Here is a 27983-nt window from a genome sequence, read left to right on the forward strand (position 1 = left end):
AGTCCCCCTCAGTTCCCCCCAGTCCCTCCCAGTCCCTCCCAGTCCCTCCCAGTTCCCAGCACACCAAACTGCTCAGCACATTCATTCTTTGCCCCCAAACTGGGGGTCCCAGTCAGTTTTTTGGGGGTCCCAAGGGGGTTTGGGGGGTCCCAGGGCACAGTTTGGGGGTCCCAGTAGATTTTTGGGGGTCCCAGTGGAGTTTTTAGGGGTACTGGGGGGATTTTGGGGGTCCCAGTGGATTTTTGGGGGTCTCCCTCCACCTAGAATGGGTGGGCCCCCACCGACAGATGGAGGCGGAGCAAAGCCAGGCCCCGCCCAGCGGGAGGGGGCGGGTCCCAGGCGCCGGGGGGCAGGCCCTCTGTGTCGGGGGGCGGGGCCTCGGAAGGGGGGCGTGGTCCCGGGCGCAGAAGCTCCACCTCCAGCAGCAGCTGCCGCGGGCCCGCCAGGGGGCGCGCGAGCTCCAGCAGCGAGCTGTGATTGGTCAGCGCCTGTGGGGGGGCGGGGCCACGCACTGAGACATCAATTCCCCCCGAATTAACCCCAAATTCTCACCGAACCCCCCCCCCCCAAAATACCCCGAAGACCCCTCCTCAAATACAGCCAGAGACACCAAAGACCCCAAACCCCCGCAGAGCCCTCGGTACCCGCAGCCGGAAGGTCCCGGGAGGGCCCCCCCGCAGCCGCAGCCTTTGGGGGTCCCCCGGGGGGTGCCGGAGCTGGAAGATCCCGGTGGGCACCTCGGGGGTCTGGGGCAGCGCCAGGAACCGGTGCAGGAGCCAGCGGGGGCGGGGGGCGCAGCCTGGGACCCCCCCGGGGCACACGCAGGTCCTGGGGGCCCCAGAATGGAGAATTGAGGGGAGGTCCCCAAAGCTGAGACCCCCAAAACTGCCCAGGGACCCCCCCCCCAGCGTGGGTGAGGGGGAGCCTCCCCGGATTTTGGGGGGCGTGGGCGGGTCCGTACCCGTTTTGGCGGGGGTGGGGGGGGGGGGGTCCCTTCCCCTGCCCAGGATTTTGGGGGTCTGGGGGGGTCCTTACCCGTTGTTTCGGGGGTGGGGGGCGTAGGGCCCCCGGCAGAGCTCCCGGGGGACGCAGAGGTGCCCCCCGAAGGTGTTGAGGCAGCTCTGGGCCCCCCCGCAGCCGTGGGAGCCCTCGGAGCACTCGTCCCGGTCTGGGAGGGGGGGCTTGGGGGGAGGCTGAGACCCCCTCAGTGCCCCCCAGCCCCTCACAAACCAACCCCAGGGCCCCAGAGCCTCCCCAAAGCCCCCCCAGAGCGCCCCCCCACCCCCCACAAACGGCTCCCCGCTACCCTGGTGCCTCCCCCAGTCCCCAAACGGCCCCAAAGCCCCCCAAAAACTCCCAAACGCCACCTAAAATTCCCCCAAACCCTACCAGAGCCCCCCTAAACCGCCCCCAGCCCGCCCAAACCTCCAAAACCCACCCTAAACCCCCCCAAACAGCCCCAGAGACCCCCATCATCCCCCAAACCTCCCCCAACCCCTCCCCAGCGCCCCCTACCCCGGCAGAGCCCCCCAAACGGCCTCAGAGCCCCCCCAAACTCCCCCCAACCCTCCCTAAACCGCCCCCAGCCCCCCCGAGCCCCCCTACCCTTGCACAGCCCCCCCTCCTCGGTGTAGCCGGGGGGGCAGACGCAGCTGAAGCCCCCCGGGAGGTTCCGGCAGCGGTGCTGGCACCGGACCCCCCCCCGGCACTCGTCCACGTCTGGGGAGACCCCGGGGGGACAAAGAGAGAGAGACCCCAGTGAGACCCCGGGGGGGGCACAAAGACCCCCGTGAGACCCCGGGGGGGCGGAGTCTCCAAACCAGCTGGGCGTGTCCCAGCCCCGGTGGGTGTGTCCCTGCCCCGGTGGGCGTGTCCATTTCCCAATGGGCGTGTCCCAGGCGCGGTGGGCGTGGCTTACCGAGGCACTGGTGCCCGTCGGGGCCCAGGGCGAAGCCGGGGCGGCAGCGGCAGCGGAAGGAGCCGAAGGTGTTGAGGCAGCGCTGGGAGCAGCGGGCGCCCATTGAGCACTCGTCCACGTCTGGGGGCACAGGGACACCCCAGGGCTTGGGGCGGGGTCCGGGGGGGGCCTCACCCACCCCCGGACCCCTGAGAGGGCCGGGCAGGGGTCCCAGCAGGGCTTGGGGGGGCTCTGACCGAGGCAGGAGCGGCCGTCGGGGCCGAGGCTGAAGCCGGGGTGGCAGCGGCAGGAGAAGGCGCCGGGGGAGTTGGCGCAGCTGTGCTGGCACCAGCGGAACTGGCACTCGTCCTCGTCTGCGCCAAAAATGCCCAATTTCCCCCAAAACCACCCTGTGAATACCCCTGGGAGCCACAGCCACCCACACCAGGGATTCCCACAGCCCCCTTCAGCCGAGACCCCCACCCCAAACCCCCCAAACCCCCCCAGCCCCGCACTGACCCACGCACTCGGTGTCCCGGTGCCGGTACCCGGGGGGGCAGCGGCACTCGAAGCCCCCCCGGACGTTGATGCACTCCTGGCTGGGCCGGCACGGGGGGGGCCCCGCGCACTCGTCCACGTCTGGAGGTGGGGCACAGGAGGAGGGGAGGGACAGGGACCCCCGAAACGGGGAATCCCGAAATGGGGCCCCCCAAAATGGGGAATTCCCCTCCGAAATGGGGACCCCCCAAAATGGGGAAACCCCCCCCGAAATGGGGACCCCTGATCAGGGGCACCTCCCTGCCCCCGTGGGAGCCCCCCGAAATTACACCCCCGGGCAGCCCCACCCTTCCAGACCACGCCCACCAACAGACCCTGCCCCTTTTCACAGCCCCGCCCACCTATTTGCATCCACAAAACCACGCCCCTTTCCACCCCACCCACGGATTTGCATCCACATAACCATACCCCTTTCTACCCCGCCCATCAATTTGCATCCATCCAAACCCTCCTAACATGCCCCGCACCCTCCCCGCCCTCCCCCCGCAGGCCCCGCCCCCTTTACCTGCGCAGGTGCCGTCGGGGGCGGGGCCGAAGCCGGGCGGGCAGCGTCCGTCTGGGGGCGGGGCGGGGCGCGGCGGGGGCGGGGCAGGGGGCGGGGCGGGGGCGGGGCCGGCGCCGGGGCTGAGCAGCGCGGCCGAGCGGGGCAGGCACAGGTACCCCCCGAAATGGTTCAGGCACTTCATGGAGCCCCGGCAGGGCGCGGGGGACCCGACCGCGCACTCGTCCACGTCTGGGGGGCGGCCGGGGGTCAGCGGGGAGCCCCCCGACCCAAAACACTGCCCGGGAGGGGCCACGGAACCCCCCAAAAAACAGCCCTGCAGCCACGGAACCGCCCCCCAGAAACAGCGTGAGAGGGGAGCCCCCCGAGCCAAAAACGGCCCGAGAGGGGCCCCGGAACCCCCGACCCAAATACAGCCCCAGAGAGGAACCCACCCCCAAAACTCAGCCCAGGATCCCCCAAACTGTGCCCGGGACCCCCCAAAACACCCAGGGAGCCCCAGAATCCCCCCAAATCATCCCCGAGCGCCTCCCACGGACCCCGGGGTCCCCAAACCCCACGGACCCCCCCCCCCTCCCCGGGTGCGGACGCCCCCAAAGCCCCCCTGACCGGGCCCCCTCCCCCACCTTTGCAGTGCTCGGTCTCGGGGTCCCACTCGTAACCATCGCTGCACTCCTGGGGGGAGGGGGGCGAGACGGGGTCACCCCCCCAAACCATCCCCCCGACCCCCCCCAACTCCCCCACCCCCCCCGCCCCGCCCCCACAGCGGCTCCCGAAGTTTTGGGAATGGGGGAGGGGCCAAGGAGTTTTTGGGGGGGGTCTCGGGTGTGGGGGGCGGACAGGGAGGTGTCGGGAGGGGAGGCAGGACCCCCCCACGCCCCCTCCCCCCCAAATCTCCCCTTCCCCACCGCGTAATCCTCGGGCTCCTCCAGGTCCGGGGGGGCCGCGGGGGCCACGCTGGCGCCGAGGAAGAGGAGGAGGAGGAAGAGCAGCGAGGGGGGGCCCATGGCGCTGGGGGGGGGGCACGGGGTCACCCCGAACTCCGCGACCCCCCCGGAGGGGTCCGGGCCCCCCCCACCCCCCCCGCCAAAGCCCCCTCTGGGGTCCGGGGGGGAAGGGGCGTCTCTGTGGGGGAGGGGCGTCGGGGGGGTCCCCGCAGAGGGAGGGGTGGGGGAAGGGTGTGAGCCCCCCCCCCAGAGCCCCCCGCGGCCTCACTCACCCCTCTCAGCTCTGGCCCCGCCCCCAGGCTCGAAAGCTCCTCCCCCTCCCCAAAATCGGCCCCGCAGCGCGGGACAGCCCCTCCCCCACCCCAGTGCCCCTCCCCCACCCCAAAGCCCCTCCCCTTTAGTGCCCCGCACCCCCCCCCAAAATCTGGGGCCTCCCCCCCCACTCTCCCCATTTTCAGATTTTGGGGACCCCCCCACCCCTCGCTGAGATTTTGGGACCCCTCCCCAAACTCTGTCCTTCCCCCCAACTCTGCCCCACCCACCCCAAACCCAAAATTTGGGTGACCCCCCCCCACTCCCCCCTTCCCCAAACGGCCCCAGCTCAGTTTCGGTTCCGGGTCTTTATTGCACCCCCACCCCAATTCTGGGGTCACACGGGAGGGGCTCCCCCAGCTTTGGGGTGTCCCCTGTTTTGGGGTGTCCTGGTGTTGGGGGTCACCCATTTTTTGGGGTCCCTCCATTCCCAATGTCCCGATTTTTGGGGCGCTGCTGCTCCTCTGGATTTGGGGTGCTCCAGGTTTGGGGTGTCCTGGTGCTCGGGGTCCCTTCCTGGGGGGTTCCCCAAACTCCAAACACCCAAATTTTGGGGTGCTGATGCTCCATCCTTGGCCTGTTGGGTTTTCGGGTTTCCTCTCCTTTTTGGGGGTCTCATATTTGGAGGATGCCCAAGTTTTGAGGCTGTGTCCATTTTTGGGTCTGTGCCCGTTTTCGGTGTGCAGCTCTTGAGGCTGTGGTCGTTTTTGGGGCGCAGTTTCGGGGCAGTGTCCGTTTTTGGGGTGCAGTTTGGGGTGCAGTTCTTGAGGCTTGTCCCCGTTTTTGGGGCGCAGTTTGGGGTGCAGTTCTTGAGGCTTGTCCCCGTTTTTGGGGCGCAGTTCGGGGTCAGTCGCGGTACATGCGCAGCAGGCCGGCGCTGATGGCCGCTTTTGGGGTGCAGTTTTTGGGGTGCGGTTTTGGGGCCATGTCCCATTTTTGGGGTGCTGTTTTGGGGCACAGTTCCAGGGCTGTCCCCGTTTTTGGGGTGCAGTTTGGGGTCAGTCGTGGTACATGCGCAGCAGGCAGGCGCTGATGGCGGCCATGTAGCGCTCCCACAGCGCCTGGTGCCTGCGGAATGGGGCACAACTTTGAGATTTGGGAGTTTTTGGGGGGCACGAATGAGATTTTGGGGTGTTTGGGAGACACAGCTGGGATTCTGGGGGGTGTCCCTCACTTTTGGGGAACCCCCCAGGTGCTCCAAACCACCCCCAGCCCCGTCCTGGGGTGGCTTTGGGGTTCCCCGAAAGGCGGCCGGGGGCAGATTTGGGGAGTTCCTGGGTTTTGGGGCTCACCTGAACCCCGGCAGGTTTCGGGGGGATTCGGGGGTGTTTTCGGGGGTTCCTGGGTTTTGGGGCTCACCTGAACCCCGGCAGGTTTCGGGGGGATTCGGGGGTGTTTTCGGGGGTTCCTGGGTTTTGGGGCTCACCTGAACCCCGGCAGGTTTCGGGGTGCTGCCGTGTAGTGCGTCAGGAAGAGCCTCAGGTCCCCCGGGCTCCACTTGTCGGAGCGGCACGGCTCGATCACCTGGGGGGACCCCAAAAACCCACCTGGATTTGGGGGGTCCCACTCCAGGGGGGGCCTTGGGGGAGTTCTGGGTTCTGAATTTGGGGTGCTGTTTTTGGGGTGCTGTTTTTGTAGTGCCTATTTTGAGTTGCCGTTTTTGGGGTGCCGTTTTTGGGGTGCCGTTTTTGGGGTGCCGTTTTTGGGGTGCCGTTTTTGGGGTGCTGTTTTTGGGGTGCTGTTTTTGGGTGCCGTTTTTGGGGTGCCGTTTTTGGGGTGCCGTTTTTGGGGTGCTGTTTTTGGGTGCCGTTTTTGGGGTGCCGTTTTTGGGGTGCCGTTTTTGGGGTGCTGTTTTTGGGTGCCGATTTTGGGGTGCCGTTTTTGGGGTGCTGTTTTTGGGTGCCGTTTTTGGGGTGCCGTTTTTGGGGTGCTGTTTTTGGGTGCCGTTTTTGGGGTGCTGTTTTTGGGGTGCTGTTTTTGGGTGCCGTTTTTGGGGTGCCGTTTTTGGGGTGCTGTTTTTGGGGTGCCGTTTTTGGGGTGCCGTTTTTGGGGTGCCGTTTTTGGGGTGCTGTTTTTGGGGTGCCGTTTTTGCGGTGCCGATTTTGGGGTGCCGTTTTTGGGGTGCCGTTTTTGGGGTGCTGTTTTTGGGGTGCCGTTTTTGGGGCGCCCCTCACCTTCTCCACGAGGTCCACGAAGAAGTCCCGCACGTCGCGGGCGTGCGTCAGCTTCCCCCCCACGTTCACCAGAGCCCGTGACAGAGCCTGGGGGGGCACGGGGGAGTGTCAGGGACCCCCAGAATTGGGGGGGACATTGGGGACCCCCAGACCCGGGGGGGGCACGGGGGGGGGCGTTGGGGAGCCCCCAAATTCCCCCCCCCCCACCCAACCTCCCCCACAAATGTGCGCGGGGGCTCCCCCGGGATTTCGGGGGGGTCCCAGGATTTTGGGGGAGCCCCTCCCCCTCCAATCAGACCCCGGGGATTTTGGGGACCCCTCCCCCCACCAAGGACACCCCGTTTCTGGGGGGATTCACCTTGAAATTGGCCTCGAGCTCGTTGTAGACCGAGATCTTCCCCCGCAGGGCCGAGCACACCAGGCTGGGGGAGGGGGAGGTTGGGGGGGGGCCGGGACCCCCCAAAACCGGGACCCCCCCCCAGGGACCCCCCAAAACCGGGACCCCCCCAGGGACCCCCCAAAACCGGGACCCCCATTCCAGAGGTGTCCCTGTCCCTGTTCCCGAGGTGTCCTGGGGGTGTCCCTGTCCCCATCCCGGAGCTGTCCCTGTCCCTCTCCCGGGGGTGTCCCCATCCCATCCCTGTCCCTGTCCCCATCCCAGGGCTGTCCCTGGGGGTGTCCCTGTCCCTGTCCCCATCCCATCCCTGTCCCCATCCCAGGGTGTCCCTGTCCCCGTCCCCATCCCAGGCCTGTCCCTGTCCCCGTCCCAGGGTGTCCCTGTCCCCGTCCCCATCCCATCCCTGTCCCTGTCCCTGTCCCCATCCCATCCCTGTCCCCATCCCAGGGTGTCCCTGTCCCCGTCCCCATCCCATCCCTGTCCCTGTCCCCGTCCCAGGGTGTCCCCGTCCCCATCCCATCCCTGTCCCTGTCCCCATCCCAGGCCTGTCCCCATCCCCATCCCAGGGTGTCCCTGTCCCCATCCCAGGGCTGTCCCCGGGGGTGTCCCTGTCCCCGTCCCCGTCCCCGGTGCCACCTCTTGTGCTGGTCCAGCAGGTCCTTGTCGCTCACCAGCACCTTCAGCTCCTTCAGGTCCTGCAGGAACGACTTGGGCAGGTCCCCGTCGGGCTCGGCCGCCTCGGGGGCTGAGGGGACAGGGACAACGGGGTCACGGGGGTTTTTGGGGATTGTGGGGTTTTTGGGGTTTTTTGGGGGTTTTTGGGGTACCCAGGGCCCCCTGGCTCCAGTGGGCCATCATGCTCTGGGGATTTTGGGGTTTTTTGGGGGTTTTTGGGGTACCCAGGGCCCCCTGGCTCCAGTGGGCCATCATGCTCTGGGGATTTTGGGGTTTTTTGGGGGTTTTTGGGGTACCCAGGGCCCCTTGGCTCCAGTGGGCCATCATGCTCTGGGGATTTTGGGGTTTTTTGGGGGTTTTTGGGGTACCCAGGGCCCCCTGGCTCCAGTGGGCCATCATGCTCTGGGGATTTTGGGGTTTTTTGGGGGTTTTTGGGGTACCCAGGGCCCCCTGGCTCCAGTGGGCCATCATGCTCTGGGCGCATGCTGCGAAGTCCCCGAAGCTCAGGAACTGCAGGCGCCTCTTGCCCGTCTCGAAGCGGCTGTTGGCGAAGAACACGATGGCGGCGTAGTCCCTGGGGGGACAGGGGGGTCAGGGGACCCCAAAACATCCCCCACAAACCCTAAATATCCCCCAAAACCCATAAACCCTAAATATCCCCCAGATCCCGAAGAACACGATGGCGGCGTAGTCCCTGGGGGGACAGGGGGGTCAGGGGACCCCAAAACAACCCTCAAAACCCCCCACAAACCCCCAAAATCCCCCCAAAACCCTAAACATCCCCAACCATCCCGTAAACATCCCCCAAAACCCCCCACAAACCCCCAAAATCCCCCCAAAACCCTAAACATCCCCAACCATCCCGTAAACATCCCCCAAAACCCCCTACAAACCCCCAAAATCCCCCCAAAACCCTAAACATCCCTAAACATCCCGTAAACGTCCCCCAAAACCCCCCACAAACCCCCAAAATCCCCCAAAAACCCTAAACATCCCCAACCATCCCGTAAACATCCCCCAAACCCCCTAAATCCCCCAAACATCCTCTAAACATCCCCCAAACCCCCCCCAAAAACCCCTAAATATCCCCCAAATCCCCCCCGACCCCCTAAACCCCCCAAGCCTCCCCAGATTTGCCCCAAACCCCAAAACTCCCCAAAACCCCTAAAACCCCGAATGCCCCCCCAAACCCCGAAATCCCCCCAAAGCCCCGACACGGCTCCCCAGATCCCCCGGCCCCGTCCCCCCCGGCAGCGCTGGCTGGGCCCCAAAGCCCCCCCGGCGCCCCCTCACCGGGCCAGGGCGGGGGGCAGCAGGAAGAGCTGCTGGATGTTCTCGGCCAGGGGCCCCCGCAGCTCCTCCACCGCCTTGAAAACCCTCTTGAAGTTGTCAAACTGGGGGGGCAGGGGCGTCAGCACCCCAAAACACCCCCAGGGACCCCCTGTGCCCCAAACCCCCCCAGACCCCAAAACTGGGGTTTCCCCGCAGTTTTGGGGGTTTTCCCCGCAGTTTTGGGGGTTTTCCCCGCAGTTTTTTGGGGTTTTTCCACCCCAGTTTTTTGGGGTTTCCCCCCCATTTCAGGGCTCCCCATTTTTTGGTTTTTCCCCCCATTCTTGGGGTTGCACCTGGCAGCGGCAGCTGCGGATCCCCACCCCGGTGTGGACGCTGACCTCGTTGGGGTTTCCCCCCCATTTTTTGGGATTTCTCCCCAGTTTCTGGGATTTTCCCCCCGTTTTTTGGGTATTTTCCCCCTGCATTTCAGGGCTCCCCCCGTTTTTGGGGTTTTTCCCCAGTTTTTGGGTTTTTTTCTCCATTTTTGGGGTGTTTTCCCCGTTTTGGGTCCCACCTGGCGGCGGCAGCTGCGGATCCCCACCCCAGTGCGGGCGCTGACCTCGTCCAGCTCCTTCTTGGTGCCCTTGGAGAGTTTCTTGCCCAGCAGCTCCCGGGCCAGCGCCTCGTCGAAGGCGTAATACCTGGGGGGGCCAAAAAATGGGGAAAAAACCCAAAAATGGGGAGAAAACATCAAAAATGGGAGAGAAATCCGGGAAAAGCCACAAAAACTGAGAAAACCACGTCAAACCATTACACGGGGAAAAAACTCAAAAATGGGAGGGAAACTCCCAGTCCCTCCCAGTTCCCCCAGTATCGCTGCATGAGCAGCGCTCCCAGTCCCTCCCAGTCTGTCCCAGTTTGTCCCAGTCCGTCCCAGTCTATCCCAGTACCTCTGCACGAGCAGGGCCTGTCTCTTGGGGGGGATCTGGAACAGCGCTCCCAGTGCTCCCAGTCCATCCCAGTCTATCCCAGTATGTCCCAGTCCCTCCCAGTCCATCCCAGTCTATCCCAGTATGTCCCAGTCCCTCCCAGTCCATCCCAGTCTGTCCCAGTCCCTCCCAGTGCTCCCAGTCCATCCCAGTCTATCCCAGTCTGTCCCAGTCCCTCCCAGTCCCTCCCAGTCCATCCCAGTCCCTCCCAGTCCCTCCCAGTCCCTCCCAGTACCTCTGCACGAGCAGGGCCTGTCTCTCGGGGGGGATCTGGAACAGGAGCTGCTGCAGCAGCCGGGGGGGGGCGTGCAGGAGCCGCTCCAGCATCTGGAACGTTCTGTAGTGGTCGCGGGTGTCGCTCTGCAGGACGGCCACCGAGGTCCCCTCGCGCTCCAGGACCCCGCCCCGGAGCCGCCGGGCCACCGCCTCGGCCACTGGGACAGACGGACAGACACGGGGCATCAGGGACAGCCACGGGACAGACAGACAGACAGACAGACATGGGACATCAGGGACAGCCACGGGACAGACAGACAGACACGGGGCATCAGGGACAGCCACGGGACAGACGGACAGACAGACAGACATGGGACATCAGGGACAGCCACGGGACAGACAGACAGACACGGGGCATCAGGGACAGCCACGGGACAGACGGACAGACAGGGAACATCAGGGACATCCACGGGACAGACAGACAGACACGGGGCATCAGGGACAGCCACGGGACAGACAGACAGACACGGGACATCAGGGACAGCCATGGGACAGACAGACAGACAGAAAGACAGGGAACATCAGGGACAGCCATGGGACAGACGGACAGACACGGGACATCAGGGACAGCCACGGGACAGACGGACAGACAGGGAACATCAGGGACATCCACGGGACAGACAGACAGACACGGGGCATCAGGGACAGCCACGGGACAGACAGACAGACAGACAGACATGGGACATCAGGGACAGCCACGGGACAGACGGACAGACAGAAAGACAGGGAACATCAGGGACAGCCATGGGACAGACGGACAGACACGGGACATCAGGGACAGCCACGGGACAGACAGACAGACAGACAGACATGGGACATCAGGGACAGCCACGGGACAGACGGACAGACAGACACGGGACATCAGGGACAGCCACGGGACAGACAGACAGACAGACATGGGACATCAGGGACAGCCACTGGGGACACATTGGGGATGCTGCGGACACAGGGACAGTAAATGTTCCCCAGCTGTCCCCAGGTGTGTCCCCAGGTGTGTCCCTACCTGAGTGCCCATCCAGCCACAGCCTGCACACCTTTGTCCCTGCTGTCCCCATGCCCCAGGTGTGTCCCAGCTGTCCCCAGGTGTGTTCACCTGTCCCCAGGTGTGTCCCTACCTGAGTGCCCATCCAGCCACAGCCTGTACACCTCCTCGTCGATCAGCGTCGTGTTCCCCACGAACACGTCCAGGTCACTGCTCATGGCTGGGGGGGACAAATGACCCCAAACGTCACCAAACGTCCCCAGTGGCCGCACATCCCCATGGCCTCAAATGGCCCCAAACGGCCCCAAATGTCCCCAAATGTCCCCAAATGGTCCCAGTGCCCCCAGTGCCCCCAGTGATCTCCAGTGTCCCCCTGTCACAAATGTCCCCAAACGGCCCCAAATGGCCCCAGGCCTGCGGACAGGGACACGCTGACCCCAAACTGGGACCCTCTGACACCAAACTGGGCCATACTGGGAACCCCCGAGCCCAAACTGGGCCATACTGGGATCCTCCCCCACCCCAGCTCATACTGGGACCTCCCCAATCCCAAACTGGGCCATACTGGGAACCCCCTCCCCCAGACTGGGCCGCACTGGGAGCCGCCCCCACCGGGGGCAGCCCCTCCCCCACCGACCGGCGCCGTCCCGCGCGCTCCTCCCGCGGCGCACAGCGATGACGTCACGTGCGCGCAGGATGTGACCTAACGGCGGGGCGGAGTCACGGCGCGCGAGCCACGCCCCCTCCCGCGCGGCGCCCGAGCCCCACCCACCGGGTCCCCCCAGGAAAAACCAGTGAAAAACAGCAAAAAACGGTAAAAAATCAGTAAAACCCAGTGAATAACAGTAAAAAACAGTAAAAAATCAGTAAAAACCCGTAAAAATAGTAAAAAACTAGCAAAACCAGTAAAAAACAGTTAAAAAAAACAGTGAAAACCAGTCCCAGTCAAAACCAGTCCCAGTAAAAACCGGTAAAATACAGGAAAAACCAATCCCAGTAAAAACCAGTCCCAGTAAAAACCCACCCCAGTCCCAGTAAAAACCACTCCCAATCCCAATCCCAATCCCAGTAAGAACCAGTGCCAGTCCCAGTAAGAACCAGAACCAGAACCAGTCCCAGTCCCAGCCCAGTCCCAGTAAGAGCCAGTGCCAGTCCCAATCCCAGTCCCAGTAAGAGCCAGTGCCAGTCCCAGTAAGAACCAGAACCAGAACCAGTCCCAGTCCCAGCCCAGTCCCAGTAAGAGCCAGTGCCAGTCCCAGTAAGAACCAGTCTCTCCCAGTTTATTGGGGGCGGGGCCGCGGGGGGGGGCGGGCCCCCCCCAGTCCCTCGGTGGGGGCGGGGCCGCTCCTCGAGCCGGGGGGGCGCTGGGGAGAGAAGGGGGGGGGGGTACTGGGGTTACTGGGAGGGACTGGGGGGCACGAGCACCCCCCAGCACCGCCGGAGTGAACTGGGAACCCCCAGCCCCAAACTGGGCCATACTGGGAGTCCCGACCCCAAACTGGGACCCCCCCAGCCCCAAACTGGGCCATACTGGGAGTCCCCACACCCACCCCAGCGCAAACTGGGACCCCCCCGATCCCCAGCTGGGCCATACTGGAAGCTCCCCCTGCCCTCCACTCCATACTGGGACCCCCTGACCGCAAACTGGGACCCCCCGCCGATCCCCAACTGGGCCATACTGGGAGCCCCTGACCACAAACTGGGACCGCCCTGATCCCAAACTGGGCCATACTGGGAGCCCCTGACCCCACACTGGGCTCCCCCCCTGCCCCCCGGGTCCGTACTGGTCCGTACTGGTCCGTACTGGTCCGTACCGGTGCGTACTGGTGTGGACTGGTCCGTACTGGGTGTCGCTGGTGGGGGGGGCCCGGGGGCAGCCGGGGGGGTCCCGGGGGGGCCACGAGTCCGAACAGAGCCTCGGCCAGGGCCTGGGGTCAAAGGTCACTGAGGGACCCCCCAAAAGGGACCCCCAGAGGGGGCTGGGGGGAATTTGGGGGGGTTTGGGCATTTTTGGGGCATTTTGGGGCAGTGTTTGGGGCGGGTATTTTGGGTGATTTTCGGGGTATTCTGGGACAGTGTTTGGGGCGGGTATTTTGGGGGGGTATTTTGGGGCAGTGTTTGGGGGGGTATTTTGGGGGGGTATTTTGGGGCAGTGTTTGGGGGGGTGTTTGGGGGATATTTGGGGCGGGTTTTGGGGTGATTTTTGGGTAATTTTTGGGGTATTTTAGGGTGTTTTGGGGTCTCACCTGCAGCACCCTCAGCAATCTTGCTCCCAGCCCCAGGGGGATGTTGGGGGGGTTTTTAGGGCGGTATTTGGGGGGTATTTTGGGGCGGTATTTGGGGGGTATTTTGGGCTGTATTTGAGGTGATTTTTGGGTAATTTTTGGGGTATTTTAGGGTGTTTTGGGGTCTCACCTGCAGCGCCCTCAGCAGCCTCGCTCCCAGCCCCAGCGCGGCGCTGGCCCCGGCGGCCCCGAGCGCCGTCACCCCCCGGGTCACGCCCCGGGTCACGCCCAGGGTCACCCCCCCGGGACCCCCCCCCTGCAGCGGCAGCAGCAGCAGGTCCCGGAGAGCGCGCCCTGGGGGGACAGGGCACGGTCAGGGGACACTGGGGGGACTCTGGGGACATTGGGGACACTGGGGACACTCACAGAGGCGCAGCACGGCGTGCACCGGGGCCACCCCCCCCAGCAGCCCCGGCAGTTGGTGACACCGAATGTCCCGGAGCCACTCGGTCACCGCGTAGGACACGACCCGGCTGAGCCCCAGCAGCCTGAGGGGACAATGGGGACGGGGGGACACGGGAATGTGAGTTTGGAGTCACTCTGAAGCCCCCATGTCCCCCCAGTGTCCCCCCATCCCCATTGTCCCCAGTGTCCCCCCATCCTCCCTGTCCCCCTGTCCCACCCCTGTCCCACCCGTCCCTTGTGTCCCCCAGTGTCCCCATTGTCCCCAGTGTCTCCCTGTCCCCCCACTGTCCCCAATGTCCCCATTGTCCCATCAGTGTCCCCAATGTCCCCGCATTGTCCCCAGTGTCCCACCCCTGGCGGTGGCAGAGCCGTTGTCCCCATGTTCCCCCATTGTCCCCAATGTCCCCAGTGCCCCCCTGTCCCCCCAATGTCCCCAGTGCCCCTCATTGTCCCCATTGTCCCCAGTGTCCCACCCCTGGCGGTGGCAGAGCCGTTTCAGGCGCAGTTGGGAGCAGTTCAGCCGCGCCAGCCCGATCAGGATCCCGGCCAGGGCGCCCTGGGGACACGGCAGGGACAGGGGACAGCATCAGTGGGGCAGGGGGACAGGGGGACAGGGGGGGACAGGGGGGACAGCGTCACCGGGGCAATGGGGACAGCGAGGGACACAGGGGACAGAAGGGACGCCGCAGGGACAGCAGCAGCCAGGGACAGACACGGGGCCACCGGGGCACAGTGGCACTGGGGGATGTGGCCTGCCACCCCCTGTCCCCCCTGCTCCGCCAGCCCCGCCGTCACCCCGTTGTCACCTGCTCCATGGTGACACGCTTGCCGCGGTAATCCAGCCAGACGGGGACATCGGCCGTGAAACGGAACTCGCTGGGGACGGGGACAGCCCTGTCAGTCTGGGGACAGCCCGGGGACATCCCCGGGGACGAGGGGACAGCCCAGGGACGAGGGGACAGCCCGGGGACATCCCCAGGGACGAGGGGACAGCCCAAGTGACAGCCCGGGGACAGCCCAGTCCCCCCCATTCCCCCCCATTCCCCCCCAGTCCCCCCCAGTTTGTCCCAGTCCCCCCCATTCCCCCCCATTCCCCCCAGTCCCCCCCAGTTTGTCCCAGTCCCCCCCATTCCCCCCCATTCCCCCCCAGTCCCCCCCAGTTTGTCCCAGTCCCCCCCATTCCCCCCCAGTCCCCCCCAGTCCCCCCCATTCCCCCCCAGTCCCCCCCCATTCCCCCCCAGTCCCCCCCAGTCCCCCCCAGTCCCCCCCCAGTCCCCCCCATTCCCCCCCCGTCCCCCCCAGTCCCACCGGAAGTAGATCGGGGGGGTCTCTGTCTCTGTCTCTGCCTCGGGCTCCGGGGGCGGCTCCGGCCTGGGGGGGTCCCCGACCCCGGGGGGGGCTGCAGGGGGGGGGGGGGGGGGGGACGACAGTCAGGGGACTCTCAAAGCCCCTCCCCCCCCCGGCCGGCCCCTCCCCCGGGCCGGGCCCTCCCCCAGCCCCTCCCCCCTCCCCCGGGGCGGTACCGGGCGGGGGTCCCGGGGGGGGCCCCGGGGGGGGGCTCAGGTGGGCGAGGAAGGCGCCAGCGAAATCCCTGAGGAAAATCAGCGCGTCCTGGGGGGGCAAGGGCAGAGTGAGAGCCCTAAAAACACCCAAAATAGCCCCAAAACACCCCCAAAAACCCCTCCCTCCCAGAGACCCCCTAAAACCACCCCAAAACATTCCCAAAACCACCCCAAAGACCCCAGAAACAACCCTAAAACACCCCAAAACACTCCAAAACAACCCTAAAATATCGCAAAACCACCCTAAAACCCCAAAACACCCAAAAAAATAAAAAAAACCAAAAACACCCCCAAAAACCCCCTCCCTCCCAGAGACCCCCTAAAACCACCCCAAAACACTCCCAAAACCACCTCAAAGACCCCAGAAACAACCCTAAAACACCCCAAAACACCCCAAAACACCCCAAAAACCACCCAAAACCCCCATGCTCCCAAGGACCTGCCCAAAAAACCCCAAAACCACCCCAAAGACCCCCCTAAAACACCCCAAACCGCACAGGACTCCCAAAGCCACCCTAAAACGCTCCCACCCTCCCCAAACCCCCCGAAATCTGCCCGAGAAGGCCCCAAAGAGGCCCCCCCGGAGCCCCCCCGGAGCCCCCTCCCCACCTGGTCGATGTGCAGGCGCAGCGGGGTCAGGGTCACCCTGAGGCAGCACTCGGGGACCCCCCCGGGGGGGGGCGGGTGGGGCAGCACCCGCAGGGCCTTGAGCCACAGCTGGGGGGGCAGAAATAGGGGGGGGGGTTCAAAAAGGGGGCGGGGGGGTTGGGGGGAAGTTTTGGGGTCAGGTTTGGGGAGGTCACAATTGGAGGGAGCAGATTTGGGGGATTTGAGGTCCCAGATTTGGGGGATTTGAGGTCCCAGATTTGGGGGATTTAAGGCCTCAGATTTGGGGGATTTAAGGTCCCAGATTTGGGGTCGCATTCAGGGTCCCATTTGGGGTCTCAGGTCTGGGGTTGCGGATATTGGGGGGTCTCACACGTTGGGGGTGTCCCAGGTCTAGGGTCCCATTTTGGGGTCTCAGGTTTAGGGTGCCCCATCCCCGTGGTCCCATTTAGGGTTACACTGTAGGGTCTCAGAACTGGGGTCCCATTTTGGGGTCCCAGCTACTGGGGGGTCCCAGATTAAGGGTCCCATTTAGGGCCACATTTGGGGTCCCAGCTGTTGGGGATGTCTGGGAATTGGGGTCTCAGATACTGGGGGTGTCACAATTGGGACCTCAGATTTGGAGCCGCACCTATTGGGGTGTCCCATCCCCATGGTCCCGTTTGGGGTTCCCATTTGGGGTTCCCATTTTGGGGTGTCCCATTTTGGGGTTCCTATTTTGGGGTTCCCATATTTTGGGGTTCCCATATTTTGGGGTCCATACCGTGGGTGGCTGCGGGGGCGGCGCCCCCCGGGGTTTAGGGGTTCCCATTTTGGGGTCCCCATTTTGGGGTTCCCATATTTTGGGGTCCGTACCGTGGGTGGCTGCGGGGGCGGCGCCCCCCGGGGGTGGCGGCTCAGGAACGGGGGGGCGCCGCCCCCCCCCAGGCGGTCGCGCAGCTCCAGCTCGGGCACGAGCAGCACCAGCCGGGACGTGGGGGCCTCCCCCGGGCCCAGGACCCCCCCCCGGGGCCCCCCCGGGCACCCCCCGGGCTCAGCCGGGTACGACTCGTGCTGCAGGCACACCTGGGATGGGGGGCACGGGGGGCAATGGGCACCCCGCGCCCCGAAATGGACCCGAGAGCCCCAAAATCCACCCCAAAACAGCCCCCAAAATCCACCCCAAAATCCACCCCAAAATCCACCCCAAAACAGCCCCCAAAATCCACCCCAAAACAGCCCCCAAAATCCACCCCAAAATCCACCCCAGGCTCAGCCAGGTATGACTCGTGCTGCAGGCACACCTGAGACAGGGGACAATGGGCACCCAGCGCCCCGAAATGGACCCGAGAACCCCCCAAAATCCACCCCAAAACAGCCCCCAAAGTCCGCCCCATAATCCACCCCCAAAATCCACACCTGCATCCCAAAATCCGCCCTGAGACCCCAAAACAGCCCCCAGCTCCCCCAGACCCCTCCCAGTGCTCACCTTGCCCAGGTACAGCCCCCAGACCCCTCCCAGTGCTCACCTTGCCCAGGTACAGCTCCATCAGCTGCTCCTGGACCCTCCCGGGGCCCCCCCGGCAGCGCCACCGTGGGGGGGCGGGGCCTGAGCTGCGGGGGCGCGGCCTGCGGGGGGCGGGGTCAGTGTGGACACACCCGTGGTCCCTCCAGGCCACACCCATCAGCCACACCCCTGTGTCCTGAGGGCGTGTCCACTCCACAGCCACACCCATCCAAGCTCTTCTCTGCTTGGGGGCGTGTCCCGAGAAACGGCCACGCCCATCCCTGCCCCGCACATGGGCATGTCCCGATAAGCCCCACCCTGGGGCGTGTCCTGAGCTCCACCCTGGGGCGTGTCCCAATGAGCCCCACCCTGGGGCGTGTCCCAATGAGCCCCACCCTGGGGCGTGTCCTGAGCCCCGCCCATGGGCATGTCCTCACTAGCCCCACCCTGGGGCGTGTCCTGAGCCCCGCCCATGGGCATGTCCTCACTAGCCCCACCCTGGGGCGTGTCCTGAGCTCCACCCTGGGGCGTGTCCTGAGCTCCACCCTGGGGCGTGTCCCGATGAGCCCCACCCTGGGGCGTGTCCCAATGAGCCCCACCCTGGGGCGTGTCCTGAGCCCCACCCTGGGGCGTGTCCCAATGAGCCCCACCCTGGGGCGTGTCCCAATGAGCCCCACCCTGGGGCGTGTCCCAATGAGCCCCACCCTGGGGCGTGTCCTGAGCCCCGCCCATGGGCATGTCCTCACAAGCCCCACCCTGGGGCGTGTCCCGATGAGCCCCACCCTGGGGCGTGTCCCAATGAGCCCCACCCACACACATCCCCAGCAGCCCCGCCCCAGGTGTGTCCCCCCAGCCCCGCCCCCTGTGTGTGTCCCACCCCTGGGCGTGTCCCCAGCCCCGCCCTGTCCCACCTGTCGGGGGCGTGGCCGTTGCCGAAGTCCCGCCCCCCGTGCAGGGCCCAGGTGAGGCTGAGGTCGCGCAGCACCAGGCGGGAGCAGGGGGGGGGCAGCCCCGGGGGGGGGCGCAGCCGGTCCCGACCCCCCCGCGGGACCCCGAAATGGCCGGGGAGGATCCGCAGGGGCCCGGGGGACAGCCAGCGGATATGGGGCGTGGCCTGGGACGGGGACAGACAGGTGACACCAGGAACCCCCCCCGTGTCAGCACTGTCACCTGGGGACAGCCTGGTGTCACCTGGGAACCCCCCCAGTATCAACCATGGACACCCCAGCGCCACCCGGGGACAGCCAGCGGATATGGGGCGTGGCCTGGGACGGGGACACGTGAATGTCACCTGGGGACAGCCTGGTGTCACCTGGGAACCCCCCCAGTATCATCCATGGACACCCCAGCGCCACCCGGGGACAGCCAGCGGATACGGGGCGTGGCCTGGGACGGGGACAGACAGGTGACACCTCAGCGTCACCCCGGTGACACCTGGGAACCCCCCCCGTGTCATCCATGGACACCCCCAGTGCCACCCGGGGACAGCCAGCACACAGGTGGGGTGACCTGGGGACAGGGACAGCCAGGTACCACCCCAGTGTCACTGGGAACCCCCCCAGTGTCACCCAGGGCCCCCCAAAGCCCCCAGGGCCCCCCAAAGCCCCCATGGCCCCCCATGCCCCCCCCACTCACGGGCTCGGGGCTCTCGGGCGCCTCCAGGACGCAGAAACCCTCGGGGTCGGCCTCGGGGGCGGGGCCAGGCTCGAGGGCGGGGCCAGGCTCGAGGGCGGGGCCAGGCTCGGGGGCGGGGCCGGGCTCGGGGGCGGGGCCGGGCTCGGGGTCGGCACCGCCCCCCCGGGGGGGCTCGGGGGGGGCCCGGGCCGCGCCCGCCCCCTCCCCCGGGAACAGGTACAGGGACACGGGGGGGGGCGGGGCCGGGCCTGGGGGAGAGGGGGAGGGGTTAGAGCCCCCCCAGACCCAAAATAACCGAAATAGCACCCCCAGACCCAAAATAACCAAAATAGCCCCCCCAGACCCAAAATAACCTAAATAGCACCCCCAGACCCAAAATAATCGAAATAGCCCCCCCAGACCCAAAATAACCCCCCCGGACCCAAAATAACCAAAATAACGCCCCCAGACCCAAAATAACCGAAATAACCCCCCCAGACCCAAAATAACCAAAATAGCCCCCCCAGACCCAAAACAACCCCCCCAGACCCCAAATAACACCCCCGGGCCCAAAATAAACCCCCACACCCTGAAGAACCCCCCCAGCCCCTAAAGAGCCCCCCCAGCCCCAGAACGGCCCCGCAGCCCCTGCCCCCCCCGTACCGGGGCTCCGGGGGTCCCCGGGGGGGGTCCCGGGGGGGTTCCCGGGGGGGTTCCCGGGGGGGGTCCCGGGGGGGTCCCTCAGGGCGTCCGTCAGGTCCTGCTGGTTGATGGGGGCGGGGGCGGCCTGCGGGGGGGGCGGAGTCGGGGGGGGCACTGGGGGTCCCCGAGTGCCCCCCCGGGCCCCCGGACCCTCTTTACCGCCCCCACCCCCATTTCTACCCCCCCACCCCCATTTTGGGTCCCCTTTTACCCCCCCCCTCATTTTTACCCCCCACCCCCATTTTTTGCCCCCCAGCCCCATTTTGGGCTCCATTTTTTGCCCCCCAGCCCCATTTTGGTTTCCATTTTTTGCCCCCCCAGCCCCATTTTGGGTCCCCTTTTACCCCCCCCTCATTTTTACCCCCCACCCCCATTTTTTGCCCCCCCAGCCCCATTTTGGGCTCCATTTTTTGCCCCCCAGCCCCATTTTGGGCTCCATTTTTTGCCCCCCAGCCCCATTTTGGTTTCCATTTTTTGCCCCCCCAGCCCCATTTTGGGTCCCCTTTTACCCCCCCCTCATTTTTACCCCCCACCCCCATTTTTTGCCCCCCCAGCCCCATTTTGGGTTCCATTTTTTCCCCCCCCAGCTCCATTTTGGGTCCCCTTTTGCCCCCCCAGCCCCATTTTGGTTTCCATTTTTTGCCCCCCCAGCCCCATTTTGGGTTCCATTTTTTCCCCCCCAGCCCCATTTTAGGCCCCATGTTTTCCCCCCCCAGCCCCATTTTGGGTTCCATTTTTGCCCCCCCAGCCCCATTTTGGGTCCCCTTTTGCCCCCCCAGCCCCATTTTGGGTCCCCTTTTGCCCCCCCAGCCCCATTTTGGGTCCCCTTTTCCCCCCCCAGCCCCATTTTGGGCTCCATTTTTTGCCCCCCCAGCCCCATTTTGGGTCCCCTTTTCCCCCCCAGCCCCACCTGCTCTCCCCCCGCCGGGGGCCCCTCCTGTCCCGGGGGTCTCTCCGGGGCCGCCCCCGGGGCCGCGGGTGCCGGGGGGGTCCCGGGGGGGGCTCCGGCCCGCGGGGGGGTCCCCAGGTGCTGCAGCAGCCGCGCGAGGGCGGCGGCGCTGTCGGCGCAGGTGCGGCCCCGCAGCCGGGCCGGGGCCACCAGCAGCTCCCAGGGCAGGGGCTGCGGGTGAGGGGGGATCAGCCTGAGACCCCCGAACCCCCCCGAGCCCCCCCTGAACCCCCCAATCCCCCCGAGCCCCCCGCAGCTCCCAGGGCAGGGGCTGCAGGTGAGGGGGGATCAGCCTGAGACCCCCGAACCCCCCCGAACCCGACTGAGCCCCCCCTGAAACCCCCAAAATCCCCCCGAGAGCCCCCCCAACCCACCTGAGCCCCCCCTGATCACCCCAATCCCACCTGAGCCCCCCAAACCCCCCTGAGCCCCCCCAATCCCACCTGAACTCCCCCAATCCCACCTGAACCCACCTGAACCCCCCCAAACCCCCCTGAGCCCCCCCTGACCACCCCAATCCCACCTGAACCCCCCCAAACCCCCCTGAGCCCCCCCTGACCACCCCAATCCCACCTGAGCCCCCCAAACCCACCTGAGCCCCCCCTGACCACCCCAAACCCACCTGAGCCCCCCCAATCCCACCTGAACCCACCTGAGCCCCCCAAACCCCCCTGAGCCCCCCACACCCTCCCAGCCCCAGCAGCTCCTCGGGGGGAGGCGGGGGGGGGTCACCCCAAATCCCAGCCCCCCCCCAGCCCCCCCCCAGCCCCCACTCACCGCCCCCCCCTCGCCGTCCCCCCCCGCCCGGTGCTCAGCAGCAGCTCCAGGAAATCGACGTCGAGAACGGAGACGAAATCTGGGGGGGCAACGCGGGACCCCCAATGACACCCCCGAGAGACCCCCGGGCCCCCCGGGACGGGACGGGGTGGGGACAGTGGGGACCGGGGGGTCCCTCCCTGGGGGCCCCATTTGAGGGGTCCCAGTTCGGGGTTTCTGGTCTGGGGGTCCCGTTTGGGGTGGGGTCCCATTTGGGTTCCCGTATTGGGGATTCCATTTTGGGGGGGTCCCGTTTTGGGGGTCCCATTTTGGGGGTGTCCCGTTTTGGGGTCCCGTTTTGGCTGTCCCGGTTTTGGGGGTCCCATTTTGGGGTCCCGTTTTGGGGGTCCCGGTTCTGGGGGTCCCATTTTGGGGTCCCGTTTTGGGGGTCCCGTTTTGGGGTCTCAGTTTTGGGGGTGTCCCGTGTTGGGGTCCCGTTTTGGGGGTCCCATTTTGGGGTCTCAGTTTTGAGGGTGTCCCGGTTTTGGGGGTCCCGTTTTGGGGTTTCAGTTTTGGGGGTCCCATTTTGGGGTCTCAGTTTTGGGGGTGTCCCGTGTTGGGGTCCCATTTTGGGGTCCCGTGTTGGGGTCCCATTTTGGGGTCCCGTTTTTGGGGTCCCGTTACCCCTCTGCAGGTCCAGCCCCTCCCTGCAGCGCTCGCTCAGGAACACGGAGCCATCATCGACCAACAGCCTGGGGGGGCACGGGGGGGTCAGCACCCCAAAGAAACCCCCCAAAAAACACACACACACAAAAAATATCCCCCCAAAAAACCCCAAAAATCCCTCCGGATCCCCAAAGAAACCCCCCCAAAAACACACACAAAAAAAAAATATCCTTGAAACCCCAAAAAAACCCAAAAATCCCTCCAGGTCCCCAGAGAAACCCCCACAAAAAACACACACGCAAAAAAAATATCCCCCCAAAAAACCCAAAAATCCCTCCAGATCCCCCCCAAAAAAACCCCAAAAAACCCAAAAAACCAATAAAAAACCCTAGACCCCCAAAACCTCCCCCAGACCCCCCCCAAAAAACCTCTAAAAAAGCCCCAAACCCTGCCCGGATCCCCAAACCCCCCCGAGCCGCCCCCGCGCACCTGAGCCCGCCCGGGCGGGGCTCGGGGCCGCTCCCGCAGGTGACGCTCAGGGTCTCGGCCGCCAGCAGCACCCGCAGGGCCAGGGGCGGCCTGGGGCCAAACCCGGGTCAGGCCCCGGGAAGGAATCGGGGGGATCGGGGGGCTCCCCCCTCCCCAGCACCCCCAAACCCGGGTCAGGCCCCGGGAAGGAATCGGGGGGATCGGGGGGCTCCCCCCTCCCCAAACACCCCCACATTGGGGGGCTCCCCCCTCCCCAGCACCCCCAAACCCGGGTCAGGCCCCGGGAAGGAATCGGGGGGATCGGGGGGCTCCCCCCTCCCCAGCACCCCCACATTGGGGGGCTCCCCTCTCCCCATCACCCCCACATTGGGGCACCCCCCCCCTCCCCAGCACCCCCAAACCCGGGTCAGGCCCCGGGAAGGAATCGGGGGGCTCGGGGGGCTCCCCCCTCCCCAAACACCCCCACATCGGGGGGCTCCCCCCTCCCTAAGCACCCCCAAACCCGGGTCAGACCCCGGGACGGGATGGGGGGCTCGGGGGGCTCCCCCCTCCCCAGCACCCCCACATTGGGGGGCTCCCCTCTCCCCATCACCCCCACATTGGGGCACCCCCCCCCTCCCCAGCACCCCCAAACCCGGGTCAGGCCCCGGGACGGGATGGGGGCTCGGGGGGCTCCCCCCTCCCCATACACCCCCACATCGGGGGGCTCCCCTCTCCCCATACACCCCCACATTGGGGCACCCCCCCTCTCAGGACCCCCATTTTGGGGTCAGCCCTCATTTTGGAATCTCCATCTTGGGGTGACACCCCCTTTCAGGACCCCCCCCCCATTTTGGGGTCACCCCCCATTTCAGGGTCCCCCCCATTTTGGGACACCAATTTTGGGGTCTCCCCCCTCCCAGGACCCCCATTTCGCCCCACATTTTGGGGTCCTTCCCGTTTTTGGGGTGGCCCCCATTTTGGGGTGCCCCCTGACGTTTTTCGGGTCCCTCTCCCCGTTTTTGGGGTCCCCCCCATTTCGGGGTGCCCACCTGTAGTCGAGGCCGCAGCGCTGCAGGTGCAGGTGCAGCTGGGTCAGGGGTGTGGGGGCCGTGTACCCCAAAACCGGCTCGTCCTCCAGGGCCAGCAGGGACAGCAGCTGGGGGAAAAGGGGGAGCCCGGGAACCCCAAAATGAGAAAATCCCAGGGGAAAAAAACCAAAATGAGAAAATCCCAGGGAAAAAAATCCAAAATGAGAAAATCCCAGGGGAAAAAAAAAAAAACAAAAACAAAACCAAAAATGAGAAAATCCCAGGGGGAAAAAAAAAAAAAAAAAAAAGAGAAAATCCCAGGGGAAAAAAAAAAACAAAACAAAACAAAACAAAAATGAGAAAATCCCAGGGGAAAAAAAAATACCCAAAATGGGAAAGCCTCAAACACCCTCCCTAAACAGGAATGAGCAAAACAGCGCCAAAAATACAAAACCCCCCAAAGAAACCCCAAACCAGGAAAGCCCCCAAAAAAACCAAACTAGGAACCCCCCCAAGAGAAATCCCAACCCTCAGGAGCCCCAAAAAAACCCCAAAAAATGGGAATGACCAAAGAGCCCCAAAAACGAGAACCCCAAAATTGAGAACCCCAACCATGGGAACCCCAAAAACGAGAACCCCAAAAACGGGAACCCCAACCACGGGAACCCCAACCGTGGGAACCCCAAACCCCCCCAGCTGAGCCCCCCCCATTTGGGGTCCCCCCTCACCTGCTGGTACCAGGGGGTCCCGGGGGGCTCGGGGCGGTGTCTCAGCATCAGCCCCTCCAGGGCCAGCGCCACCTCCAGCTCCTGGGGACAGGGGGGGACATCGGGGGGGGCACGGGGGCTTCACCCCCCCCCCGCCCAGGGTCCCCAAAATCCCCCCGGGTCCCCTCAGTGCCCCCTGTTCGTGTCCCCGCTGTGCTCTCCTGTCCCTGCTGTGCCCCCCGCACTGTCCCTGTGTCCCTGCTGTCCGTCTGTCCCCCCGTGTCCGTCTGTCCCCCCCATGTCCCTGTGTCCCCCCGTGTCCGTCTGTCCCCCCGTGTCCCTGTGTCCCGCCCGTGTCCCCGTGTCCCCCCGTGTCCGTCTGTCCCCCCGTGTCCCCCTGTCTGTCCCACCTTGGTGTCCCCCTGCGGGCTCAGGCTCCCGCTCAGCGCCAGCGCCATCATCCGCGGGGCCGGGGGGGTCCCGGGGGGGGGCGCGGGCTCCTCCCAGGGCACCAGGGTGGGGTGCAGGGGGGGGGGCGGCCCCGGCCCCTCCCCCTCCGCGGGCACCGGGCCTGGGGGGGGGGGGAGGGGGAATGGTGGGGGAGGGGCTGGGGACCCCAAAACAGGGCACGAGCCCCTCCAGAACCAGGGACCCCCCCCCAAAACCAGAGAGGTTCTGGCATCCCCCCCCCCCAAAACCCAGGGACCCCCCCCCAAAACCCAGGGACCCCCCCCCCCCCAAAACCAGGACCCTCCACGCTCCCCCCCCAATTTTCAGGGTGTCCCCCCCAGTTTTGACACCCCCTCCCTCACCCCCCCCCCGCCCCGGGGTTTGGGCACCCCCATTCTGTCCCCTCGCCCCTCCCAGTTTTGCTTCTCCCCCCGCCCATTTCCACCCACACCCCCCCAATTTTGGGGTCCCTCCCCCCCCTTTTTGGGGTCCCGTTTTCGGGGTACCGCGCAGCCCCTGGCCCCGTTTTTGGGGCCATTTTTGAGGTAGTTTTGGGTGGTTTTTGGGGTGGTTTTGGGGTGGTTTTTGGGGTGGTTTTGGGGCCATTTCTGGGGTAATTTTGGGGTAGTTTTGGGGTTATTTTGGGTGGGTTTTGGGGTGGTTTTGGGGCCGTTTTTGGGGTGGTTTTGGGGTGATTTTGGGTGGGCTTTGGGGTGGTTTTGGGGCCGTTTTTGGGGTGTTTTTTGGGTGGTTTTTGGGTGGTTTTGGGGCTGTTTTTGGGGTGGTTTTTGGGTGGTTTTGGGGTGTTTTTTGGGTACCGTGCAGCAGGCGCAGGCTCCGGGCGTCGGCGCAGGCCCGGGACAGGCCCCGCACCCCCCCCGGGCGGGGGAGGACGCAGAGCCGCCCCTCCCCCAGCTCCAGCTCCAGCCGCGACCCCGGGAGACCCCCCTGGGGGGGGGGGGGGACCCCAAAAACATCATCAGACACCGCCCCTCCCCCACTGCCCAGAGACCCCCCCTGGGGGGGACCCCAAAAACATCATCAGACACCGCCCCTCCCCCACTGCCTGGGACACCCCCCTGGGGGGGGGGGAACCCCAAAAACATCGTCAGACACCGCCCCTCCCCCTGGGGACACCCCAAAATCCCTGTGACACCCCCTGCCCCTCCCCCAGTGCCTGGACACCCCTCTGGGGACACCTCGAGGTCACCCCAAGGGACACAGGACAAACCCAGGATGGCACAGAGTGACCCCAGGGGGACAGAGCGGGGACCCCGAGTGACACAGGGTGACACAGGGTGACAATAAAGGACACAGGGTGACACAAGGTGACCCATGGTGACAATTGGGGACCCCCTCACCTCGGGGGGACACTCTGCCGTGACACAGGGTGACCCAGGATGACCCAGGATGACACAGGGTGACCCATGGTGACCCAGGGTGACCCAAGGTGGCAATAAAGGACACAGGGTGACCCAGGGTGACCCAAGGTGACAGTCGGGGACCCCCTCACCTCGGGGGGACACTCTGCCGTGACGCGCCCCCAGGGCACGGTGACCAGGATGGCGCCGCCGCTCCGGGGGGGCCCGGGGGGGTCCCCGATGTCCCCAAGGTCCTGTGGGGACCCCCCCCCGCGGCCTTCATCGTCCTCATCCTCATCATCATCATCCTCCGAGTCTGGGGGACAGCGGGGGGGTCAGGGGACACCAGAGAGGGGGGACAGGGAGGGGACACCTGGGGACACGCAGGATTTGGGGGATCCCGGGGTCTCACCTGTGCCCAGTCCGGACCTGCAGGGCCTGAAGGAGGCGGGGCCTTCTGAATGGGCGGAGTCCTCCAAATGGGCGGAGTCCTCAGAGGGGGCGTGGTCTCCACTGGGGGCGGGGCCAGCCGGGGGGGCGGGGCCAGCCGGCTCCCAGAGCAGGAGGTCGTTGTTGATCCTGGGGGGGTCAGGGGGGGTTAGGGGGGCTCCTCCCCTCCCCCCCCACTCAGGACCCCCCCCCAGGCCCAGGTGTGCCCCTCCCCCCTCACCTGCAGCCCTCAGGAGCCCCCCAGGTGCGCCCGGGGTCTGGGGCAGCCCCGGATTTGGGGTTTGTCCCCAAATTTTGGGGGTTTTCCCCTGGTTTTTAAGATCCCCTTGGGGTTTGTGGCCTACTCAGGTTGGGGCGTCCCCTCACCTGTAATCCCCTCACCTGTCCCTTACCTGTCCCCTTGCCTATTGCTGTTCTTCCACCGTTCCCTGTGCCTCACCTGCTGTCCCCTCACCTGCTGTCCCCTCACCTGTTGTCCTCTATTGTTCTCCCACCTGTCCCTGTCCCCCCTGTCCCCTCACCTGTTGTAGAGGCGCTGCAGCAGCTCGGGGGGGCTCAGGCTCAGGTGTGTCCCTGTCCCTGTGTCCCTCACCTGTCCCCTGTGTCCCTCACCTGTTGTAGAGGCGCTGCAGCAGCTCGGGGGGGCTCAGGCTCAGGTGTGTCCCTGTCCCTGTGTCCCTCACCTGTCCCCTGTGTCCCTCACCTGTTGTAGAGGCGCTGCAGCAGCTCAGGGGGGCTCAGGCTCAGGTGTGTCCCTGTCCCTGTGTCCCTCACCTGTCCCCTGTGTCCCTCACCTGTCCCCTGTGTCCCTCACCTGTTGTAGAGGCGCTGCAGCAGCTCGGGGGGGCTCAGGCTCAGGTGTGCTCGGGGCAGCGTCACCTTCAGGCTCCAGGGGGCCCCGCCCAGGGCCCCCCCCACAAACGCCCCCAACTCCTCGGGGGTCCCGGGCAGCACCAGCTGGGGGGGGGCACATGTGGGGAGGGGGCTCAGGTGGGTGGGGAGGGGGCTCGGGGCCCCCGGAGCCCCCCCAGGTATTTTGGGGAGGGGTCTGCACCTCGTGGCTCTCGTAGATGCTGCGGCGGGCGGAGAACGGGGTCGGGGGGGGCCCTGGGGGGGGGCCCGGGGGGGGGGGCGCGTTCACCGTCACCTCCAGCCTGGGGGGGGGAGGGGAGGGGTCAGCATGGGGGGGAGGGAGCCCCCAGACCCCCAGACTCACCCCAGCCCCGGGGTCCAAGGAGACCCCAAAAAGGGATCCCGAGGACCGCCCCCCCCCATAAAGGGACTGCACAGGCCCCCCCACCTCCCCGAGGACCCCCCAACACCGGACCCCCCACTGCACAAACAGCCTCTGGGGAGCCCCACACCCGCCCGACCCCCAGGGCCCCCCCAAACCCAGACCCCGCCCCCCCCGGCCCCCCCTCTCACGTGGGCAGGCTGGGGGCCCCCCCCGGGCCGGGCCCCGGCTCCGCTCGCAGGCAGGGCAGGGTCCCCATGTCCTCGGCCT

At 66.0% G+C, this 27983-nt stretch overlaps 3 protein-coding genes across 9 annotated transcripts; all 3 read right to left on the bottom strand.

Annotated features, from left to right (window-relative positions):
• Positions 1-80: 80 nt before the first annotated feature.
• On the bottom strand, positions 81-4216 carry LOC136570820 (EGF-containing fibulin-like extracellular matrix protein 2). Its single transcript, XM_066571228.1, has 10 exons — positions 4177-4216; positions 3866-3968; positions 3584-3632; positions 2417-2536; positions 2155-2271; positions 1919-2038; positions 1606-1719; positions 1036-1168; positions 645-828; positions 81-488 (listed from the first exon to the last, which is right to left on the bottom strand). The coding sequence occupies exons 2-10, from the start codon at positions 3962-3964 to the stop codon at positions 261-263; spliced, it is 1164 nt and encodes a 387-aa protein (XP_066427325.1). The 5' UTR covers positions 3965-3968; positions 4177-4216; the 3' UTR covers positions 81-260.
• Positions 4217-4509: 293 nt separating this feature from the next.
• FIBP (FGF1 intracellular binding protein) lies at positions 4510-11679 on the bottom strand. 7 transcript variants are annotated; one of them, XM_066571219.1, is made up of 11 exons: positions 11619-11679; positions 11115-11201; positions 9959-10157; positions 9354-9435; positions 8756-8856; positions 7615-8036; positions 7424-7532; positions 6749-6812; positions 6391-6477; positions 5643-5740; positions 4510-5284 (listed from the first exon to the last, which is right to left on the bottom strand). In XM_066571219.1, exons 2-11 carry the CDS (start codon positions 11197-11199, stop codon positions 5215-5217), a joined length of 1317 nt encoding a protein of 438 aa, XP_066427316.1. In that variant the 5' UTR covers positions 11200-11201; positions 11619-11679; the 3' UTR covers positions 4510-5214. The 7 variants fall into 7 exon arrangements, with proteins under 7 accessions (XP_066427316.1, XP_066427319.1, XP_066427313.1 ...); XM_066571222.1 differs by having other exon boundaries at positions 7903-8036; positions 9309-9435; XM_066571216.1 differs by having other exon boundaries at positions 9309-9435.
• Positions 11680-12915: 1236 nt separating this feature from the next.
• LOC136570816 (autophagy-related protein 2 homolog A-like) lies at positions 12916-27972 on the bottom strand. Its single transcript, XM_066571223.1, has 26 exons — positions 27905-27972; positions 27534-27633; positions 27294-27436; positions 26442-26608; positions 26182-26345; positions 25487-25616; positions 24629-24789; positions 24240-24320; positions 23533-23639; positions 22502-22591; positions 22031-22098; positions 21382-21446; positions 20552-20761; positions 19603-19726; positions 18961-19208; positions 18237-18439; positions 17348-17447; positions 16695-16904; positions 15843-15950; positions 15195-15282; positions 14980-15070; positions 14478-14547; positions 14145-14227; positions 13633-13754; positions 13397-13560; positions 12916-12960 (listed from the first exon to the last, which is right to left on the bottom strand). The coding sequence occupies exons 1-26, from the start codon at positions 27970-27972 to the stop codon at positions 12916-12918; spliced, it is 3210 nt and encodes a 1069-aa protein (XP_066427320.1).
• Positions 27973-27983: the final 11 nt, after the last annotated feature.

The sequence above is a fragment of the Molothrus aeneus genome, unplaced genomic scaffold (assembly GCF_037042795.1).
Source record: "Molothrus aeneus isolate 106 unplaced genomic scaffold, BPBGC_Maene_1.0 scaffold_397, whole genome shotgun sequence".
Classification (NCBI taxonomy): Eukaryota; Metazoa; Chordata; class Aves; order Passeriformes; family Icteridae; genus Molothrus; species Molothrus aeneus.